At 47.5% G+C, this 24,113-nt stretch overlaps 1 protein-coding gene across 1 annotated transcript in view; it reads right to left on the bottom strand.

The window, feature by feature from the left end:
• Window positions 1-4,189: 4,189 nt before the first annotated feature.
• VSIG4 (V-set and immunoglobulin domain containing 4) overlaps window positions 4,190-24,113 on the bottom strand; it is a 45,369-nt gene continuing 25,445 nt past the window's right edge. The window contains exons 6-8 of the mRNA XM_081336473.1: window positions 7,883-8,008; window positions 6,924-6,945; window positions 4,190-4,876 (exon numbers count right to left, since the gene is read on the bottom strand). Coding sequence (XP_081192599.1) covers window positions 4,672-4,876; window positions 6,924-6,945; window positions 7,883-8,008 — 353 coding nt within the window. The 3' untranslated portion in view covers window positions 4,190-4,671. The remainder of the gene's footprint in view (window positions 4,877-6,923; window positions 6,946-7,882; window positions 8,009-24,113) is intronic.

Below are 24,113 nucleotides of genomic sequence, written 5' to 3'. Positions count from 1 at the left end.
TTATGTATGTATGCATGTATGTATGTATGTATGTATGTATGTATGTATGTATCATACAGCAATGTTACCTTAGCCAGGAGTCTACAATGCTAACACAGAGAAAGCCTTTGCCAAGAGGTGCCCCTTTCTATTTAAGGTTTTTTTTTAATCCTCCCTTTGTTTTTATAAATAAGTCAAGGTGGCAAAAATACTCCTTCCTCCTCCTTTTTTTCCCCTAAAACAACAACTCTGTGAGGTGGGTTGGGCTGAGACTGATTGGCCCAAAGTAACCCAGCAGGCTTTGGTGCCTAAGGTGGGACTCAAATTCGGAGTCTCCTGTTAATTGGCCCATCCAGTCAGCTTTCATGCCTAAAGCAGGAGTAGAACTCACTGTCTCCTGGTTTCTGGCCTGGCCAAGACCTGGTCTAGCCAGATCATATCTGCTCTCTCCCTTGTCTTCCTTTTCAGAAGTGAAAGAAAGAAGGGAGTCTGCTACTATGTTTGTAAACCTCACAATAGGGAGGGATTGGTTGCAAGTAACTGGCACCTTGGGGAGCTTTACCGACTCCAAGGGAAGATAGGTTGGATCCAGTGGTTTCAGATCCTGAAGAGGGAAAATATCCAGGAAGGATGGGAAATTCCACAAAAGGAGGTACTGAAGCTACAATCACTAACAATCTCTGCAAGAAGAAAAAACAGGAGAAATTAAAAGAGAATGGAGTACACAGCACCCACAAATGCTGAAGAGAAAAGGGGACAGCATCACCATCAGATGGATTTGTAAGTGGCTGACAAACTGCACTCAACCATGTAGTCCTTAATGGAACTACATCTACATGGAGGGAAGTGAGCAGTGGCGTACCCAAGGTTTAGGCGCAGGACTCTTCAATATCTTCGTAAATAACTTAGATGAGGGAATAGAAGGGGAACTCATCAAATTTGCAGATGTCAGTCTAAAAATCCAGATGGATCTTGACAAAATTGAAGAAGGGGCCCTATCCAATACTCGGCCCTGGCTACACTGGAAGGGGTATGGGCTTTGGCAACACCCCCTTCCCTTTGCTCTTTAAGCATAAAGAAAGAGGAATCAAAAGTTTCACAATGTTTGTTTTACTTACATATATGATTTTAATAAGGGACACGGTAGCTTAGTGGGTTAGGACGCTGAACTTGTCGATCAGAAGGTCGGCAGTTTGGCGGGTCGAATCCCGTAACAGAGTGAGCGCCTGTTACTCCTCCCAGTTTCTGCCCACCTAGCAGTTCGAAAGCACGTAAAAAAAATGCAAGTAGAAAAATAGGGACCACTACGGTGGGAAGGTAACAGCGTTCTGTGCGCCTTTGGCATCTAGTCATGCCGGCCACATGACCACGGAGACGTCCTTGGACAAGCGCTGGCTCTTCGGCTTTGAAACAGAGTTGAAAACGACTAGCACGCATGTGTGGGGGAACCTTTACCTTTACCTTTATGATTTTAATATCTATTTAATATCTATTAAAATCAGGGCAATGTCAGAGAGTGAAATCGCAACTCCTTCACTTCACCATATTTCCACCAGAGCCTGTGTCTCTGCTTCTCTCTCCAGCCAAAGAGACTGAAAACACTTTGCACATGTTTGTATTTTCATATCAACTGAAAAACAATTTCTTAACATTACCATATGCAATAAAAACTCCTGCTACATGATTTAAGTCAGAATCCAAGTGAAAGGATCCCATGAAGACCGAGGCCTCTGCTAAAAGCCACACAGGACAATACATGTCAGATGATGTCATTTGTGCAGGGAGATGATGTTACTTCCCAACCCATGGATGCCCTAAAAATCAAAGGTGTCCAAATATCATTACCAAATTGTAAGTATTAATGAGTTGGAAGGGACCAATATTAAATATGTGACTGGACAGCAAACCTATTAAATGTTTAAATAATTTATTTGGTCCGATTTTCTGAGCTGGGTCATAAACAAACATATGATAAACAATAATGCCGCTTGGGTGTGTGTGAAAGCCCTAATAAGCAGGCATATACATAGAATGAAGGCTTGTAAGCCGCCCTGAGTCTTCGGAGAAGGGCGGGATATAAATGGAATTAAAAAAAAAAAACACAAATGGGCAGCTGCCAGGGGAAGACTTTATTCATTCAACCATGTATAATGGTTGAAGGTAGCCAACAACATTAGAGCTTTATAACAAGCGGGCTTTGATGTTTAGACATGCAGATTTAGGTTCCTGCCCTAGGCTATGACTGTGATTGCCCTGAGAATGTGTTAAATCTGAGAAGGAAGATCCTTCTTTGGTGTGGGTTATTATGAGAGGGTCATAATCCAGATGTTTGATGGAGCCACTGAGTCTAAGTGTTAGGATTGTATGTTTATTCAGTGGACTGAAGTTGCTAAAGGGAAATGGGGGGTGAATAAAAGGCTTTTAACTTTCAATGTTTTTTCTATGTTCTTTTTCTATTTAAATTCTAACGATTTGAATATTGAAAGTAGATGAAATGGGATCACATGAAGCTTTTGCTTTGGCCTCACCCACCATCCCTGAAAAGCAAGTCCAAAGAAGCCTTCAGGCCTGCTCACTTGGGAGAGAACTGTTCACTAACATTTCACACCTAGGATTCACACCAGGGAATCTCATGTCCTTTAGAAACAAAGCTGTTCCCTCTTGGTCAACACAGAGCTTTTTCAAACATCTTGCAATCTTCTTCATTATCATGGAGATCTGTGCAAAAGGGGGTAGAACAAGAGCACAGCTGATTTGCTTTCTCCAACTCTGCAAAGAGAAACCCATTAAATGTGGAGACCTTATCATTCTTCTCCAAGAGCATTGGCGGGAGGGCACTGAATCCAGTGTTGAAGGAAAAGTCTTCATCATGGTTCTGTCCAAGCCAGGGTTAAACAACATGGCAACTGCTTTAGAAAGAAGGTTGCAGTTTATTGTTCAGCAGAGCCAGACAGAAAGATGGAAAAGAGGAAAAAAAAGGGCTGAGCACATGTAGGGAGTGGGTTTTTATACCCTCTTGAGCCTTTTGTTTGGAGGTTATTTCCTGTTCCTGTCTGAGGCTTTATATTTCCTGTGTCATGTATTTTGACCTGTGTCCCTTTGGCATCTGTGGGTTAATCCTATTATGTCCTGTCTTAGACTTTGGGTGGGGTATGTAGATTTTAGGTGTCTTTGTCTTCCTAAACTTCTAGCTCCAACCTTCCTGGATTTACATCTGCATTTCTATAGAGCTGGTTTCTGCTTGGGAGAGGCAGACTTGGGGCTATTAAGAAAAACTGGGCATGCTTTTCTGCCTCTTTAAGATCCTTTGAGGAAATATATTTTTCTGGCCTTTTAATATTTCCTTCTCTGGGGGGCTGACTTCCCACACCAGCAAAGGAGAAAGCTCTTCCTGAAGGGCATCAGCACAACCACACAAGCTCCTTCTTAGGTGATTGCCAAGCCAACAACACCCAAGAGTCTGTATCTGACTAATTTGAAGACTGGGACATCCATAGGGAGTGGCAGCTTTAAAAAATCAAAAGAGGGGCTTCAGCTGGACAATTGAAGCCCTGCTCCCCTTTTTATGGGCAGGGTAAGGCTTTGATCCCAACATCTCTAATAAAGGGGCAGGCTTTGATTGTGCAGCTGAAGCCTCAACTTCACTCCTTTAACACAGAGAGACACAAAACCCCCATGATCATCCCTGTTCATTATGTTTATCAAGTGCTCAGTGGTTGCTACTAACTTTCACCTTATCAAATCCCAAATCCTAAGAGACTCTGCTTCATTCAATGCCAACACTCTGGAATCCAACTTCATATTAATCCGAAAGGGGCCTACATGTTCTGCCCTTCTGTAGAGCAGTGTTTATTTTATCAAATTTCTATACCAGCTATCTCACATAAATGATTTTGGCAGTTTACAAACAATATGCTGGCTGAGGAATTCTGTGAGTTGAAATCCATTCATCTACAGGATTTCACCAAAGAATTCTTTCCTCTTAAGTCAATATTAGATTATTTTGCTTTAAAATAAGCCAATGAATAAAAACAAACCTAGGAAAATATTTGAATGCAGGACAGAAAAAGCTGCAGTATTTGCTTGCCAATTAGAGAAGAGGGAACAACAAATGTAATTTCCACCTAATTATTGCTAATTTAAGCAATAATCCCAAAGCTACCATTTCCCGATGTTTTGCAGTGTGATTCATCAGTTCAAAATGTTTATAATACAAGTGTTTTTTATTAGGACAAATGTGCTTTTGATCAGATGGAGGAGTACAGATAGTGTATTCAAGGCAAACTGCAAACAAAAAAATCAAATACATGCACATTTTAGTGTCAACATTTTTTAGTCCAAAGAACTCCCATTCAACAAACCAAACCTGCCAAATTTGCAAGAAGGAGAAACTGAGAAAACAGAGTCACCACATGAGGAGAGAGTGAATCAAAGTTTTGCCCAGCCCTGCATCAGCTTCTCTTGGGCAGGGAGAAAAGTCTAAGCATCAGCTACTGGGCAGGTGGAGTTGCTAGGCTGAAAGAAGCCCATTTGGAGGTCCATACAGGAGAACCCCCAGTTGGGAGGAGGAGGACCCTGTTCAGATAAGGCAAGTTAATATGTGTTCATGTGGAGGAGCCAAGATGAATGTCCTTCAAAGCGCAGCTCTTGAAGATGTAGCAAGATCTACTCTTTCCTGTTACTAGTTGGCCATCAGTTCCCCAACTGCTTCTCAGTTACCAGGATCTCATATTCATTGTCCATCTTTTCACCCATTACCACGTACTCAGCAGCTTTGGTCGGCTCCATAGTATAATTGTTACCGAAACTTGAATTCGGTTCCTCATACAGGCAGGTACTGTTGACCTCTGGACTGGTTGGGATGTCTTCATTGCCCAGGGTGAGGGCATTATTGTTGCTGAATTAGACAGAAGATGGTGAAATTAGGCACGCAAGACAGGGTGTTCCACTTACCCAGGAAATGCAAGCCTGGTGAAAGATGCCTTTGCACAACACAATTTTTGTAGGACTGACTCAGAGAGATTCCCATTTGCTGCCTCTGCAAGTAGCCTGCCCGCCTCAATTAACAGCTGCCTTGCAGAGAACATGAACTATTTTGAGACCCGCAGTTCTGCTTTTAAAAAGCACAAAGGGTAACTTAGTGACATTTGTCCAGCACAAACCACCCTGATCCCAGTTGCCTTCTGCTCTTCCTCTCAAAAACATGCACACATGTGTGTGCACGCGCGTGCACACACACACACACACACACACAGAGAGAGAGAGAGAGGCAAGCAGAGGAGAAAGAGAAAAGAATAAGAAGCTTGTATGGGGGAAATAAGAAATGTATACGTAAGAAGATACAGTTTTCTCAAATCACTCTCAGATCCCCCATAATGATGGGTGACAATCTAGCTGCATTTACTATGTAACAAGAGGTGGACTGTTGTGATCTAAAGTGAAAGCTGAATGTGGAGACACTGATTTTAGGGTATAGTCCCAGATGTGGTGCAATGGTCAAATCTTATGGCAAACTAAATTATGGGTTGAAATCATCCAGCCTTTTGAAAAGAAAAACTGGTGAAATGCAATTTTTAAAATCTTGCACAGCCATGGATTCATGCAGCACAATTCAGCAAGATCAACTTAATCTCTTTGCTGGTTTGAACAAGCCTCTTTTAAGAGCTCTGGGCCCATCCTGGAGGGGCAGAAAAGTCCACCAGCAGAAAATCCTGCCTTGCTTGCTTGCTTTCCTATTTCTTCACTGCCCGTCTCACTCAGAAATGGCTCAGTTAAGGATAACATAAGCCTCCTCTTTTACTCAGACACCAGAGGTTAGATTTATTTTATTTTTTTATTTTAATTCCATTTATATCCCGCCCTTCTCCGAAGACTCAGGGCGGCTTACAAGCTTAGCAGTAGCCTTCATTCTATGTATATGCCTGCTTATTAGGGCTTTCATACACCCCCCAAGCGGCATTATTACAAAGTCAGCTTAATTGCCCCCAACAATCTGGGTCCTCATTTTACCTACCTCGGAAGGATGGAAGGCTGAGTCAACCTTGAGCCTGGTGGGATGCGAACCTGCACTAATTGCAGGCAGCTGGTGTTACTTAAGGAGGCATTAGCCCACTGCTCCACCAAGATGAAGGCAAGAACAGAATAAAGGCATAACAGAATAAATAAATAAATAGTTCGGGGGGAAGGGACCGATTATGCTGTGGTTCACTGCAGGTATGGATGCGGCACCTAGCACAGTTTGTCCCAACCTCAGTCACTTTAAGAGGTGTGGACCAACTGCCAGAATTTATCAGCCAGCATGCTGAGAAAGCCACACCTGTTAAAGTGACTGAGACACTTAAGGCACACTGCTGGCCTTATGGTTACTTGAGGCAAGCCTGCTTTGCCAGGTCTTCTGCAAAAGTAGCAATAAGAGACAGCTGCATCTTCCAATGATCTTTTGCATAGAAGGATGAAATCTGTGACTCTTTGGTTATTGCTGAACTGCAGTGCCACCTGCCCCACCCAGGACATGCTGGTGGGATCGTGCTAGAAAACACCCTCAGCTCTTTTAGCACCAATATCACTGTGGCTGTCATTGTGGCTGTGTTGCACAACATTCTTAACCCAGGTCAACTAAATCCCACAATGTGCAATTTCCATGTTGTGCAAAAGCTTGACTGGTTTTAATTTTTTTCCTCTTTGTTCTTTAATGTGTTGTATCCTAATTAAACATGTAACTCTACATGTTTAATTAGGACAGGATTTCACTTGCCGTTCAGGAAGGTAGTATTATTTTTCCAGGCATTCAAATGGCTCCTTCTATGCATTTCCTTTCTGCACCGAAAATGGGAACTGCAGGCTCAACCTTTTTTCACCAAGTCAGTTATTTACACTCAGCTCTCCAGAATGTACCCAGTCAACACAATTTACTATTGCAATCCCAGGATGAGATGATTACTTACTATGTTACTTCATAAATATTATCTGAAAAAGAAACAGCATTTTAATGACTTTTTATTTTGAGAAAACAAAGTTACCATTAAATTAAAATGCAACTACAAAACTGTAAAAAAGAAAAAAAGAAGGTAAGATGGAATGAAATAGAACAGAACAGAACAAATTAAAACAACTGGATAATTGGAGATCAGAATGGACAGTTTCTATGGCTACTCTTATAGTGTCCTGTTTTGAATTGATCAAGGCCCAGCAGCCTCTTAAAGTTGTCTTTGATAGCAGAGTGTTGGTGTTGTGCTTGTGTTTATTAACATTATACTGTGCTCAGATGGACTAGGGGCGACATGATAGCAGTCTTCCAATATTTGAGGGGCTGCTACAAAGAAGAGGGGGTCAACCTATTCTCCAAAGCACTAGAAGGCAAGACAAGAAACAGTGGATGGGAACTAACCAAAGAGAGAAGCAACCTAGAACTAAGGAGAAATTTCTTAATGGTGAGAGCAGTCAACTAATGGAACAGCTTGTCTTCAGAAGTTGTGGATGCTCCATCAATGGAGGCTTTCAAAAAGAGACTGGACAGTCATTTGTCTGGAATAATATAGGGCCTCCAGCTCGAGCAGGGTGTTGGACTAGAAGACCTCCAAGGTCCCTTCCAACTCTGTTATTCTATGTTCGACGTTCTGAAATTTCACTTCACATGCTTGAAATGTTCACTCACATGATTATAAGCCAGTTTTCACCCATCACCACACATATTTGAAATCTTGCACAAGAGTTTTCCTCTTTAGAATTCAGAATTTGTGATCTTAAATTTACGGTAGTCTATAAGTGCTACTCTGGGCTGTACAGAGATTCACTATGAGTAATTTGTTCCTAATTTGCTCCACACTTCTGATTCCTGAAATCCAAGTTATTCTACTATTGTCCCCGATCCCCAATCTGAGAAAATGAGCACCCCACAACTCACCACTCTTAGTTCTCTTTCTGCAAAAGACCACTGAGATGACCACAAGGGTAAAAGCTGCAGATAGCACAGCGATCAGGATGATGACATACAATGGCAGAGCCTTCTTCTGAGTACCGGGAGCTGGAGCTTGGTAAACAGAAACGGAGATTTCCATCAAGTTTCACATGACCTTTCATCTTTAAGATAATTGATGCAAACCAACAGGGCCTGTTGCCCACCTGATGTCTACTGGATAGCTTTTGATCGGCCATTTGACTTGCAGTATCAGATATGCTTTGGAAATTATTAATAATAACAAGGTCCTGCACTGTAGGAGCCTAAGGGTTTTGAGGCCTCTCCAGCAGCCTCAGAGTAACAAAAGAAGAGAAAAGAAAAGAAATTATTTCATGGGCACTTGGTAATCAGAAAAACAGCTGAATGGGTATTGTTCACATCTGGAGGCCAGAAGGTTGGGGAAGAAAAAAGTATCCTTTCTTGGGCTGGTGACCATAGTATTTGGTTTGGTATCAAGGACCACACTGGGGTGTGCAATATCACATGGTTGTTCAGGAAGGCCATAAACAGGAAGTGGGTGAGCCAGAATGAAACATGCAGACTAGATTCACACTTAATAAATTGACTTAATATACTGCCTCCTGAAATGATCAGCCAACTTCTGTCCATTCATGCTCTTCTCCTCAGATGCACTTCTCATCCATTGTCTTGCTAAGATCAAATCAAAGTTCATATTTGTTACTCACTTTTGTACTCAGGGCCTGATCATTCTTGATCCCGTCTCTTCCTGTTATACCACTTGAAGAAGCCCACTCCCAGGGCATCCAACTTAACTTGTCTCCTGACCTAGGCAACCTTCACCTGCCTCTTGAATGCATCCAGACAGAAATCTTTGCTTCTTTAGGCAGATCTTTATTATTGGCTATGAATTTTCTACTGAATTCTGTGCATCTTAAAATTTCTCTGTCCATTTTAGTAAACATTCTATCACACAAAATTCATCTACTTGAACTAATTTTTCATCATTTTCATATCATAAAACTACCTTGATCATTGATCAGTTAATGGTTAGATCCACAGTCCTTGCTGAATCTTACAATCTATAGCATATTGTTGAAAATCATTTGGATTCTCAGCCAACAACATCACATTATCTGCACAAAAGTATGCATGTGTTCATATTCCCAACCAACACAACTCTAATGAAACCAGAAATGCTAGTTTAGATTTTATCCCTAAATACAAAATCATTCCTCCTTTCCTTACTCCCTGCTGGGTGTTGACCCGTTCACTGAGCTTTCTTTTTATTCTTGAGTGAGAATTCCTCCCATCCTGTTCAAAGATCAAATCAATTTATTACAGCCATATGGCGAGAAACAATAAAACATCCAATTGTAGGTTACTTATATACATACATATATAAAAATGCACTGAGCATGATCTAATGGTAGGTAAGAACTCATATAATAAAACTAATTTTAAAATAAAAAATTATTAAAAGGATCTAAAAATAATATTTATCCTATTTATGTGTCCAATGAATCCCCAGTGCTGCTGCACAGAATCTAGCCACCTGCGTCGTAATCACAGCTTGTTCGTCCTTAAGCAGCCACTGGAGATAAGTAGTCTGAGAATGGCCAGGATACCTATTGATTATTGGGAGGATATAGTTTTTTCAAATAGAAAGAGCACTGAAGGAGTATGTGTCCAATGGTCTCCACCTCTCCTGAACCACAGGAGCAGTCTTTCAGTCAATGGTATCTTTTTATTCTTGCTATGCAGGATGGCCGATGGAAGCGCATGGCACCGTGTGAGCGCAAATGCTTTCCGGTGGTTTACTGACTCCAACTGGCTAAGAAAACTGGTGGGAGCAACAACGTATCTAATAGGGTCTGGAGCCAGAAACAGGGGAGCTATCCCTAAGTCTGCTTGCCTCTCGAAGTCCTCTACCCCTTGTTGCAAAGTTTGTTTTGCTTGATTGTAGTCCAATTTGAGTATTGAGGCTGAAGAGAAGCCTAGTTTGGCAAGGTTGGACTCAACTCCCTTGATCCATGAAGAGAGGAAAATTTGTCTTGGAGGAAAGGCCTTGCGGAAAGAAATTAAACTTTAGCCAGATATTTAAAGAAGCTATACAGATTCTTGCTTCAACTTTTATCAATCCTGTCTCCAAGCGCAGAAGTACAATTTAGGCACAGCGCGGCATCTAGAGAACTGCTCTAATAAACTTGAATTGATCTTTCCAATGGTGTGAAGCACGAAGCTGAGGGTCTGAGCAAGTCCCGTAGAGAAACTGTCCTAGCAACTTGGCCAGAAAGAGCTTAATTGCGGCTGGAACATAATGTCTTCCCGTTGTGTGGAAAACTTTGAGGATGGTGTTTGCTGATCTTTGGCCAGAAGCAGCTGCATATTCTCCACATGCTTTTCTTGAACCAGTGTCATGGATGATCACCCCTAGGTACTTAAAGGTGGTTACCTACTCTATATTATGACCATTTATTTTATTTATTTATTTATTTAATCACATTTATATACCGCCCTTTCCCGAAGGACTCAGGGCGGTTTACAGGGTGAATTAAAAAACAAAGATACAAAAGTTAAAAACAGATTAAAAAATTATATTTGTCCCTGCATAAGTAAAACCCCAGTTAAAATTAAGATTAAGGCTAAAATTAGAATTCTCAGCCTGGGCCAGAGAGCTCAAAGAGCCAGGTCTTCAGGTCCCGTCGGAATGAACGGAGGTCGGGGGCAGTCCTCAGCTCCACTGGCAGCCGGTTCCAAAGGGCAGGCGCACCCACTGAGAAGGCCCTATCCTGGGTGTCGTCCGCCGGCAATCTCTTACCGGTGGCACCCTGAGAAGACCCTCCCTGTGGGAGCGCACTGGACGAAGGGAGCTTGATGCCGGCAGCAGGTGTTCCCTCAGATATCCCGGACCCAAGCCATTTAGGGCTTTATAGGTCATCACCAGCACCTTGAATCTCACCCGGAGGGCAACCGGGAGCCAATGCAGCTCGCGGAGTAGAGGTGTTACATGGGAGTATTGGGAAACCCCCATCACAACTCACGCGGCTGCATTCTGCACCAGCTGAAGCCTCCGAGTGGTCCTCAAGGGCAGCCCCATGTAAAGAGCATTGCAGTAGTCTAAACGGGAGGTCACGAGCGCATGAGTGACTGTGCGTAGGGCATCTCGGTCCAGATAGGGTTGCAACTGGCGCACCAGGTGAACCTGGGCAAAAGCCCCCCTGGTCACGGCTCCTATATGGTCTTCAAAATTGAGTCATGAATCCAGGAGGATGCCCAAGTTGCGAGCCCTATCAACGGGGGAGTAACACCTCACCCCCCATCGTTAGAGATGGAATAGTCTGGTTGACCCGAGATGCCGATATGCACAGCCACTCAGTCTTGGCGGGATTGAGACGAAGCCTGTTTCTCCCCATCCACACCTGGACCACCTCCAGGCAACAGGACATCACGGTGAGGGCATCGCTGGGTTGGTTCAGGGTGGAAAGAAAAAGTTGGGTATCATCAGCGTACTGATGATTCCCCACCCCGAAACCACGAATGATCTCACCCAGCGGCTTCATATAGATGTTGAACAGGAGGGGCGAGAGAACCGGCCCCTGAGGAACTCCACAAATGAGAGGCCTCGGGGCGGATCTCTGCCCTCCCGTCAACACCGACTGCGAATGGCCCAGGAGATAGGAGGAGAACCACCGTAAAACGGTACCTCCCACTCCCAACCCCCTGAGATGCCGCAGTAGGATACCATGGTCGATGGTATCAAAAGCCACTGAGAGATCTAATAGGACCAGGACAGAGAAACAACCCCTGTCCCGAGCCCTCCAGAGATCATTCACCAGCGCGGCCAATGCCATCTCCATGCTGTATCCGGGCCTGAAACCCGATTGGTACGGGTCCAGATAATCAGTTTCCTCCAGGAACAGAGGAAGCTGATGCGCCACCACACTCTCAACAAACTTCGCCAAAAAGCGAAGGTTGGAGACTGGACAAATAATTATTTAAAACAGCCGGGTCCAGGGCAGGCTTCTTGAGGAGGGGTCTCACCACTGCCTCCTTCAAGGCGGCAGGGAAGACACCCTCTTTCAAAGAAGCAGTTATTACTGCCTGGAACCAGCCTCGTGTCTCCTCCCGGGCCGCATAAACTAGCCAGGAGGGGCACGGATCCAACAAACAGGTGGTGGTGCTCAGCCTCCCCATGATCCTGTCCACATCATCAGGGGAAACAGGATCGAACTCAGTCCAGATAACATGCTCAAGACCGTCCGATTCCTCCACGTCAGACTCTGCCCAGTCAGAGTCCAGACCGGTCCGGATCTGAGCGATTTTGTCCGCCAGATGATGACTAAACTCCTCGGCTCATCCCCGTAAGGGATCCTCCCTCACCTCCTGATTAAGGAGGGAGCGAATTACCCTAAACAGGGCAGCCGGGCGATTATCTGCGGACGCAATGAGGGCAGCGAAGTAGTTAGACTTCGCCGTCCTTATTGCCGCAAGATAAGACCTTATAAAGATTCTTAACTGCAATCGGTCAGATTCGGATCGGCTGGACCTCCAACCGCTCTCTAGACCCCGTCTCCGACACTTCATCTCCCGGAGCTCCACAGAGAACCACGGAGCCCAGCGGGATCTGCGCCGGGTCAGAGGTCGCAAGGGTACAACACAGTCAAGTGCCCCGGCGGCTGCCCTTTCCCAGGCATCCACCAGGGCATCGACTGGGCTGTGGGTAAGGGTGATGGGTATAGACCCAAGTGCCCTCTGGAACCGTTCCGGGTCCATTAGGTGCTTGGGGCGGAACCACCTGGTCGGTTCTGCAGCCCAGCGGCGGGGGTGGCATAATGGAAGACCAGCCGCAGGAGATAATGATCTGACCATGACAGGGGAACAGTGGTTGGTGAACCCCCTCCCAAATCATCCAACCACTCTCCAGACAGGAACACCAGGTCGAGAGTATGATCCCCCACATGAGTCGGGCCCTCAATAACTTGGGTCAGGCCCATGGCCGTCATGGAGGTCATGAACTCCCGAGCTAACTCAGACGACCCTCCCAGTGAAGGCAGGTTGAGGTCACCCAGAACTATAAGCCTGGGGAACTCCACCGCCAACCCTGAGAGAGTGTTGAGCAGCTCGGGCAGGGCTGTTGCCACACAGCTGGGCGCCAGGTATGTGAGCAACAAGCCCAACTGAGCCCGAGGACCACATCTCAAGAGGAGGGATTCATTCCCGGCCATCTGGACAATGGTGGTCTCCCGCGGACATAAAGTCTCCCGGACAACCACCGCCACCCCACCAACCCTGCCCTGAGCCCGTGGCTGGTGTAGCACACGGAAAACTGGAGGGCATAACTCGGTCAGAGGAACCCCACCCTCCGAGCCCAACCAAGTCTCCGTAATGCACACCAGATCCGCACATTCCTCCTCAATCAAATCATGAATGAGGGGAGCCTTGTTAACGACGGATCTGGCGTTAAAATAAACCAGCCTAAGCTCAGGGACCTGATCACCCTCATCCCCGGGCAAAAGGGTGCTAACCGGAGGTTTGGAGCGCGCCACCGCTCGGAGACAGCGGGGGTGCGATCCCAGATGTTGATATGGCCCTCCGTGCAACCACCTGCTGCCATTCCCTATCGTCGTGGGGATTTGAAGCCCCACCCCAACATTCACAGAACCAGCAACCACCTCCCCCAAAGCCGTCCCGTCAGGACCCCTAACAGGCCCAGACTGAGTGCCGGTTAATGATTCCCTCCCCAACCTCCTAACCCTCCCCCTCCCTAACCTTTTAAAATAACCGGCTAAAAATGTATCAGGGGCCTCTTAGCGCGTCTCAACTCGAGGCCCCTATCTAAGCCCAGCCACCTCTCGGAGTCCCAACAATTGGGCTCGTCATTAAGGGGAGTGTGGAAACTGGCGGTTGGTCGTGCCCAGGAGGGAGAAACCCCCCTGAGGGCATACAGATCAGCTTCAGAGTAATGGAGACAGACCATGCAGCAATAAAATGTCCACATAGGGCAGATGTTATAAATAGTTCCAATGGGTAGTTCGATGGGGTATTGTTATTCAGATGAAATGATATTAAGTCCAGTAGGCATGTCTCTCGATCCACTAGACCAGCTCAGCTCTCACCTGAGATGGCAATCGAAAAGGAAGCCCCAGCCGTCCTCTCACTTCAGCTGAGGAGTCCAATCTGGGGTGGAGAGAAAAGGGACTCCTGGGCCAAGCCCACCCCAACTGGTCTCTCACACCAGAGAGGTGGTCAATGACCAGTCCAAGACCGTCCTCCCACCATGGTCAAGTCCCAGGCCAAATTGGACTGTCAATGGGGAGGTCTTGATTCCAGCCGGGCATTGAGATAGCCATAGTACCTGCCTGCCAGCACAGAAAGCAAGCCAGGCCTCTGCCGATCTTCGGGTCGCCGGCCACTGCCGCCAATCTGGGGGGGGAGGGCAAAAACATCCTCTCCCCCAAGCGTCCACCCGCCAATCCAAACAATACTCCAGCGGCGAACAAAGGCATTCCCGGCAGCAATCTAATATCCGGGCATTCACCAACAAATCCACCGAGGCCGATGTCCAGGCCTACAATCCACTGCCACCATCTGGGAGGAGAGGGGGGGGGGCTCCGCGCTGCCGAAGACGGCATCTGCCAGCTGATAACAATCCTGACTCCTGATCGAATCTCCAGCCGGTGGAATCATCGTCGCTGCCCCTCCGAACAAGCAGAGGGTATCCACGACGAGAGGACAGGAAAAGGAAGACAGGCAAAGGACGCCCGCAGCATTCCAGCATTGCTCGGCAGGCCGGCAGGCCGGCGACATCTGAAGCGCCGCTATCCGAAGGGGGGGGCTCAGCACCGCCGAAAACTGCGCCCAGCAGCCATCTCTGCATCCACCACCCCCCGGAGTCGCCCCATCATACCATGCCGCGGCTGGGCCTCCCTAAGCTGACCCATTTAGAGCCCTTGTGGAGCGCCCGAGCTCAAACTGCAGCCGCCGCCATCTTGGGCAAGAAGAAAAAAAACTTAGATACCATGAGTAGAGTTTTGACCTTTTTGCAAAAGCCATAACCTTTGTTTTCTCATAATTTATGTCCAGTTTATTGTAGTTGCAATACTGGATGAGAGCTCGCAAGACTCTTTTAAGGCCTACTGGTGTCCTGGGGAGGATCTGCATAGAGCAGCAGGGGGTGGTAGTTTGGTTTATTTAATCATTTTACCATGTCATTTATATAAAACTTGAAAAACAAGGGAGCCAAAATGCACCCCTGTTTAACCCCCTTTTGAGTTTCAACTGACCTCGAAAGGGCCCCTTGCATATTGCACCTCATCTTGAGGGATGTTTTAGTATGGAAGGCACGTAACAGATGGAGAAGCCTGTGATCAATTGAAGCAGCTTCCAGCTTCTCCCGTATCTTAGTCCTTGTTAACCGTGTCGAAAGCTGCCTTGAGATTTATAAATGCAGCCTATAATGATACAGATCTATTTGATACATATTTTTCAATCAAATGATGAACAACTAAGCACTGATCTATGGTGCCTCTCCCCTCTCTAAACCCAGCTTGCTCTTCAGCAATCAAATTCTCAAGATCCAGCCAGTCCTTTAATTTATCTTGGAGATGTTTGGCATAGAGTTTGCTGATTATATTTAGCAGACGTATTGGTCTGTAATTGGCAGGGTTGACTCTCTTTCCCTTTTTATAAATTGGGACCACAATTGCTAAGCCCCAATCCTCTTGGACATGGCCAGAGGAGTCTATATAGGTGAATAGCACCACCAGGATTGGTATCCACCACTCCATATTGTTCTTTAGTAGTTCAGCAGAAATGAAGTCAGCTCCTTCCTGGTCCTGAGTTGGCCAATGAGGGACTTAATTTCAGTGAGTTGTCTTGAGGGACGACAGCGAGACAGCAGGCACGGTTCAAAACAGCATTTATTTGGGCAGAGGTCCCGGGCGAAACAATGCCGGGAATCTCTCGTATTTATAGTAAACAGGGACAACAACAACAACAATCAAGAACCAATAAACAAGCAAGAATCTCCCGCCAGACTAGGACGCCCAATAAGAAGGAGACCGGCTAAAGATAGGCGCGGCTGAAGCGGCTTGTTGCCGGGGCCAGCTGGCAGCTTTGACAGCTCCGGCTGAGCTGCGCATGCGCGGCTCTCTGGAGTTTGACAGCTGTCAGTGCACTGCGCATGCGCGGCAGTTTGACAGCTGTCAGAGCCGGCCAGTTTGACAGCTGTCAGTGTACTGCGCATGCGCGGCAGTTTGACAGCTATCAGAATTGGCCGCTAGCCGCGTGTGTGTGGGGGGATTGCCGCGGCAGCCTTTTGACGGCTGTCAACGGCTGCCGGGGATCCCTTATAGATGTGAGGGGGCTGTTTATGTCAGAATATGTAACACCCCTTCCCCCCTCGCCCCTGGAAGTTTAGGTGGGGTCAGTTCCACTAGTCCTGCTGCCGGCCCATTCATAGTCCGACAAGTACAAGGGAGCCTTCCGCGGTCTGGTGGAGCGGCGGAGGCTCGGGCTGGGTTGGCTTGTGCTGGGCTGGTCTTCCCTTTCCGCGGTGGGGAGAATTTCGGGGTTGGTAGGTTGGGGGTCATCGGCGACGTCCGGAACGAGCAGTAGTGGGCTAGGTGGCGTTGACGGTGCTGCTGGGGAAAATGGTGTGCCCGGTTGGGCTCGGGAACTGCGATCCTGCATTGTGCATTTCCGCAGTTGGTCAGCGTGTCTCCGGATGAGCCTTCCGTCCCCTAAGTCGACGAGGTAGGAGACTGGGCCAGTTTGGTCGGAGATCACGCCTTGCAGCCACTTGTCGCCGACCCCGAAGTTCTTTGCCCAAATGGGCTGGCCGGGAGGGAAGACCTTGGCAGATGGTGCGTTGGTTTGTTCGGCGGCTGCCCTGTCAGGGTGCAAGCGGTCCAGTTTTGTGACTAGGCGGCGCCCCCAACGGAGTTCGGCCGGAGACTTGCCGGTGGTGGTGCATGGTGTGGAGTGCTGGGCCAGGAGGTATTTCGCCAGTCTGCAGTGCCAGTCGCCGGAGATGATTTTTCTTAGAGCATCTTTGGTCGCCTTCACCATGGCCTCTGCGAGACCGTTCATGGAGGGGTGAAAAGGCGCAGAGGTGGCGTGCCTAATCAAGTTTGCCTTGATGAAAACCTGGAAGTCATTAGAGGTGAATTGGGGCCCATTGTCAGATACGATGACATCTGGCAACCCATGGGTGGCAAATACCCTCCTTAAACCCCTGATTGTGGCTGCTGAGGTTGTGCTGGCAACCGGGATGACCTCGAGCCATTTGGAAAAACTATCTACTATTATTAGAAAATTTTGTCCCTGGAAGGGGCGGGCGTAATCAACATGGATACGGGACCAGGGGTTTTTTGTCACTTCCCATTTGTGGACAGGAGCGTGAGGAAGCGGTGGCCTGGTCTGTTGGCACATGTTGCAGGTTGCGACAAAGTGTTCGATGTCTGCATCGAGCCCTGGCCACCATAAGTAGCTGCGGGCGAGGGATTTCATCTTGACCACCCCAGGGTGGCCTTCGTGAAGGGAGGTTAAAACTTGTTGCCTGTGTGGGGCGGGTATGATGACCCTGCTTCCCCAAAGGACGCAGCCGAGGTGAGCTGACAGTTCCAGGCACCTTAGGAAAAAAGGCTGAAATTCTGGCCCCGGGGATGTAGATTGCCAGCCGGTTTGGACCCAGGTCAGAACCCTGCCCAGGATTTTGTCCTTGGTGGTTGCTGCAGCTATCTCTTTGGCTGATACGGGTTGGTCCGGCAATTCCTGGATGGCCAGGATTTGGCCAGCGGGTGCGGGGTCTGGGTCGAGGTTGGGCAGGGGCAGTCTGCTAAGGCCATCTGCGTGGCCCATTTCCTTGCCTGGTTTATGTTCAATTTTAAAGGAGTATGCTGCTAGAAATGTTGTCCAGCGAAGCATTCTGGGGGATAGGATTTGTGGGGTCAATTTGTCCCAGGTGAAGAGCCCTAGCAGGGGTTTGTGGTCAGTGAAGATTGTAAAGTGGCGGCCGTATAAGTAATCGTGAAATTTCTTCACGCTCGCCACCAGTGCTAGGGCTTCCTTGTCAATTTGCGCATAGTTGCGCTCGGCTTTGGACAAGGTCCTGGAGTAATATGCGATGAGTTCCATCGCTGTGGAGGTGGCTGAGGACAGCGCCTATGCCATAGGGGGAAGCGTCGCAAGCGACACAGAGGGGCATTTTCTCCTTGTAGTGTGTTACGGTGGACTTGCTTGAAAGGAGTTGTTTTAATTTGTTGAAGCTATTTTCGTGGGCCTGGGTCCAGAGCCACTGGGCTCCTTTGTCTAATAGCCTGTGGAGCGGCTCTGCTATGGAGGCTTTGTGGGGGAGGAAAGCATGATAGAAATTTATTAACCCCAAAAAGGCTTGTAATTCTGCCTTATTTTTGGGGGGGGTGCTGCCCTGATGGCTTTGACTTTAGAATCCGTGGGGTGGATTCCATTAGCGTCAATTTTGTAGCCCAGGAATTCCGTAGAAGGAACTCTGATGGAGCACTTTTCTTTTTTTAATTTGAGGCCGGCGGTGCGAAATCTTTGAAGCACTTCCCGCAGCCTGTCAGCTAGTATGTCTTCCGATTCCCCTGCGATGAGCACGTCATCGAAATAGGGGCAGACCCCAGGGATTCCCTTGAGAGTCCGCTCCATGGTTTCCTGGAATATTCCAGGTGCTACAGCTATTCCGAACTGCAAGCGGTTCACTTTGAACGCTCTGCGGTGGGTTACTATAGTTTGGGCATTGGCGGTTCGATCTGAGACTGGCAGCTGTAAGAATGCATGGGCCAAGTCTAATTTGGCAAATATAGTGCCTGCCTGAATAGAAGAAAGCACGTCCCTGACAGCTGGTACTGGGTAGGCGTGGGGGTTTAAAGCCCGATTCAGGGTAGCTTTATAGTCCGCGCAGAGGCGGACCTCCCCGTTAGGCTTGACAGGGGTGACTATGGGGGTTTCCCAAGTGCCCCCATCTGTTGGTTCTATGACTCCCAGCCCTATTAGTCTGTCCAGCTCTGCGTCGATCTTGGATTTGAGGGCGAAGGGAACTCTTCTTGCCTTAATCCTAATGGGCAGGACTTCAGGATTTAATTTTAGGTCAATGGGGGGGCCATTGAATTTCCCCAGCGACCCGTCAAACACGTCTGCGAATTGTTGGCAGACGGCCTGTAAATGGTGAGGCTGGAAATGGTTTACGCCTAAGATTTTTATCCCTAGGGGTTCGAACCAGTCGAGGCCAATGAGACTGGCTCGTTTTCCTGATGCGATTTGGGCTGTTAATTCCCCCTGGAAATGTTGATAGCTAATAGAAAGCTTCGTTTCCCCCTTTAATTTGATAGGGGTGCCCTGGAAATCAGCTAGCAGAATTTTTGAGGGGGTAATAGGAAATCGGCGCCTGCATTGGCGCGCAATCCCTTGGAGAGTGTCCCAGGACAGAATGGAGACTGAGGACCCAGAGTCCACCTCCATTTCGCAGGGAATCCCCTGAATCCGGACCTGAATTTTAATTTTTGGGCGGATAAAACTGGTAGTTAGGGGCCCCTGGTCCGTATTAGTGGTCATGACAGATGACCGTAGGGCCTTCCCTGGTAATTTGGGGGAGGGAATATTACCTTCCTGGGCCGCCTCCAGGTCGTGAAGGGTCTCGTGGCCGGTGCTGCGGCAGGCGGAGCGAATGTGGCCAGTTTTGCCGCAGCCGTGGCACTTGGCGTTTCGAAATTTGCAAGATGCCCTGGCATGGTTGCCACCGCAGCTGGCGCACTTGGAGCGGTTGGTGGTCTCCCTTTGGCCTCCGGCCGGACGATCTGGCCCTTTGTCTCCCTCCCGGCAAGTCTGGGGGTTGGTGGGTCTCGGACGGATGGCGTCCACTTCCGTCTTCTGTTCGGTTGTTCCTGGGTCGGTACTTCTAGGGTGGTCGTGGTGGACTGACCCCATGAAGGGATTTCCAGGTGGCAGCGCGTCTTCCCGATGGCTATCTTCATATGCCATAATTTCTATAGTTAATTCGGCCAGGTCCATCGTCGGCTTAGTAACAAGCTTCTTCTGGAGCTTCAGGTTCCTCAGACCGACGATGACCTGGTCCCTTATGCGGTCCTCGAGGTCTGGAAAACGGCAGCGATGGGCCGCTTGTCGGACCGTGGCTATGAATGCCTTGGCCGACTCGCCTGGCCGTTGGTACTGGCGGGCGAAGTTCAAACGCCAGTACAGCTCGGACCGTCTCGGGGCAAAATGACGATTGAGGCGATCGACCAGCTCGGCATAAGGCACAGAGGCCACCGGAGCAGGGTCGCAGAGCCCTACGGCGACATCATAGACCGCCGGGCCGCTGAGGCAAAGGAGCGCTGCGGCTTTGGGGCAATCCTCGACAATGTTGTTGACGAGGAGGTACCCCTCCACTTGCCCGAGATGCGATTCCCAGCCCTCGGGCTGGGAGACATCAAATTCTCGGACATGCCCAAGATTTGCCATACTGTCAGGTCCACGGGTCTGCTTGGGGCGGAGTGCGTGGAGGGCTCTCCCGACCAGCAAGTGACTTCAGCGGTGTCAGCTGGTGGGACGGCTTCCCTCCTTCACTTGTGGCTTCAGCTAGTGACTTCAGCTAACAAGCAGACCCGAATCCCATCCTCGTCGCCAGGTGAGTTGTCTTGAGGGACGACAGCGAGACAGCAGGCACAGTTCAAAACAGCGTTTATTTGGGCAGAGGTCCCGGGCGAAACAATGCCGGGAATCTCTCGTATTTATAGTAAACAGGGACAACAACAACAATCAAGAACCAATAAACAAGCAAGAATCTCCCGCCAGACTAGGACGCCCAATAAGAAGGAGACCGGCTAAAGGTAGGCGCGGCTGAAGCGGCTTGTTGCCGGGGCCAGCTGGCAGCTTTGACAGCTCCGGCTGAGCTGCGCATGCGCGGCTCTCTGGAGTTTGACAGCTGTCAGTGCACTGCGCATGCGCGGCAGTTTGACAGCTGTCAGAGCCGGCCGGTTTGACAGCTGTCAGTGTACTGCGCATGCGCAGCAGTTTGACAGCTGTCAGAATCGGCCGCTAGCCGCGTGTGTGGGGGGGGATTGCCGCGGCAGCCTTTTGACGGCTGTCAACGGCTGCCGGGGATCCCTTATAGATGTGAGGGGGCTGTTTATGTCAGAATATGTAACACCCAGACTCTGAAACTGGAGGCCTCTCAGCTAAATCCTTCATTGTATACCTTATTCTCTCATTGGGGAGGTCTCATACATACTCCAAAAGTGGAGTACAGTATATGGGAGTCTAATGGAGTATAGATTATTTCAGAATGGCAAGCTATTAGATGCTTAAGAATAAAGAAGAGTTCTTTTGTTTTCCTGCCTCAATAAGCTGTTCCCAGGAAGACGTTTTGTCTTGTCTCTTCTTTAGTGCAATCAACTGCTTAAATTGTTTTTTTTTGAGAGTGAGTTGATGATTAAGAGTTGTTTTATTGCCATTTCCAGTCTCACTTTTGCACACCTTATATGCCAAGGCAAAAGCTTTTTTTGGCTTCTACACAATCCTTATCAAACCATGGTTTGGAGACAATGCAGGGCCTCTTAGCTGAGACGTTTTGGTCATGTGCTAGTAGTGGTTGTAGCTTATAAACTAGGTTTTTATATAGTTCTAATAAATCTTGAATAGGGTTGGCTGATATAAAGGCTGAGTGGATTTTTTGAAAGTTGTCCTCTGATAGGGCTCTCCTCACCTTCTGGTCAAGTTGTTGGGTCCATTTGACCCAACATCTTGTTAGGCCTGCTGTAGAAATTGCAGGAATAAAACAGTCCCCAGAGGGTATCTGCTAGATAAAGGGCTTCATATGTATACACAGTGGTAGATGACCACTTTCTAGATAAGGTAGGACTTCAAAAATTTCTATGTAATGTAGTAAGTCCATAGAAGTTAGGATATACTGTAATCACAGGTGCTAGTTTTGGTCCCTTCAATAAATGTAAACTTTCCAGGATAGCCGCCAGCCCATGAGCTGTTGGATGTGAAAAAGTTAAATTTATTCACCATCTTTGCAAGACAGAGGCCTGCATAGTTAGCACTAATGTCTTTAGAGAGTCGTGTGAGGGAGGTGTTTCCATCCTGTTGCATTTGGCAACCAACCTGCATCTCCCTTTTTATGCAAAACATTTCTTAATTCAAGACAATCCACTAACAACATGTACTTCAGGAGGTGTACAATAAGGTTTCTTTTTATATTCACAAATGTCTCAGGGTCACAGAGCAAAAAGCTGCATTTCCCTCCTGAAACTCTGACTTCTTTGCCTTTTTCAGAATTGGCTAAACACCTTCTCAGGCACAACTGAACAAACCAGGTAGTGCACAACACATAAAACTGGCAGACTGTCTTAACTTTTTGATTGCATTCTGCAGATAGTCCTGCAACACACTAACTCCCTGAAGTGTTTGCATTTGTTCTTGCCATCCCTCCTTTTGTGTAGGAGAACAATAACAACTTGGAAGAATTGTCAGTCTTTGTACCATAAAATCTGCATTTTACTCATAGTCCTAGCATTTTTCATTAGCTATGTTCACCATTGCCCAGAGCTTTTTTAAAAGTGAAAACAGATAGTCAGAGGTCTATTGGTTGTATTTTTGTGTATAAAAAACCAGACCTTTTGAGACTTCCAGGTGGCAAGGCTCCATTGCCGGCAGCCATTTAGGCTGTCAGCCCCGTCGTTCCATAGAACCGCTGAAAACAGCGCCAATCAGCTGTTTTGGCGGCTCGGAAGCCCGCTCCTCGGGAAAAGAGGAGGGGGTGAGCGGGCGCAGGGGTAGAGCTCTCCCAGACCGCCAGAGTTGAAACTCTGGTGGTTGAAGGATTGAGCCCCCCCGAAGCCTGAGTTTGCTCCGGACCTCGAGACGCCTCTGCTCCAGGGCTTTGGAGCAGAGCAGGACGCAGCAACCATCCCTGCCAGCGAGAGTGAACTTTGGATTACTTGGATGCAGGCAGAGCTGTACAGGAGAATCATGTTAAAGCAAGTATATGATCTTTAACTCAGTGGACTTTGTGGAGATTTCTAAAAGTGAAAGTGCGCAACAGATTTAAGTGGGTGAAAATGGCTGCCAAATCATCTAAAGTTCCTAGAAGCGCAGGGGCTTCCCCGGTGCAGCAATCTTCGTTACAGGCTTTAATGCCCCCTCCCCCTGCACCTGCACCTGCAGCAGCTTTGACAGTAAAAGATTTGCAGGACGTTTTGCAAGAGGCTATGAAAAAGCAATCCCAACAATTAGTTGAACTTATGGATGAGAAGCTTACAGATCTTATGGATGAGAAGCTAACAGAAATGGGGGCAGACATCTTACTTGCATTTCAAGGCATGGCCGTTTGCATTGAGCGTTTGGACGAGAGAGTGGAAGAACTTAGTCAAAATAATATCAGATTAGATGCTAAAATGATGGATGCTGAAACTGTGATGGATAAGATTGACGACGATTTAACCATGGTGCAGTACCATGAGATGCAGTTTGCTGTGAGAATTAGGGGCTTAAAAGAGGATTCTAAGGAAAATTTGAAAAAAGTAGTTTCAGAAGCCCTGGAAGGCGTTTTGGGGCGTTCAGCAGAAGATATTATGGTGGATATAGACAAAATATTTTGTGTTAATTCATGGATTGCAAGACAAAGGAAATTACCTAGAGATGTGGTGGTTTATTTTACAAAGAGAGCAATTAGAAATGAGGTCATTCAAGCTTTTTATAATAGTAAATTTGCAATTGCAGAGCAAGAAGTTTTGATTTTAAAAGAGATCCCTCCAAAAAATTTAAGAAGAAGAAAGGAGTTTGCTTTTTTGGCAGAAGAATTAAGAAGACGGGATATACAGTTCAGATGGGAGATTCCAGTGGGTATGGTGGTGATGTATGCAGGCACGAAACATCGTCTTCTTACAGTGTTACAGGCACGTGATTTCTATGCCAATGTTTTAAAGGCAGTCCCTATACCACTTTTGGAATCTAAAAAGAAGAATGGTGAGGGAGAGCGTCAATCACAAAGTAAGAATGCACAAGGTGCTGAAGGAGTTATGCAGCTGAAAGATGGAGAATTCCAGAAAGCTACAGGAGTGGATCAAATTTCAGTATCATCGGAAGAGGTTAGAAACCAAAGAATGACACGTGCTGCTGCTAGACGAATGAGACAAGAGCAAGAGCAAGAACAGCAGAGAGTTATGACAGCACCTCAAAAACTTACCTA

This window comes from Vipera berus (genome assembly GCF_964194415.1).
Source record: "Vipera berus genome assembly, chromosome: 11".
NCBI lineage: Eukaryota > Metazoa > Chordata > Lepidosauria > Squamata > Viperidae > Vipera > Vipera berus.
The sequence above is the reverse complement of the archived record's forward strand: the minus strand, read 5'-3'. Positions and strand labels throughout refer to the sequence as shown.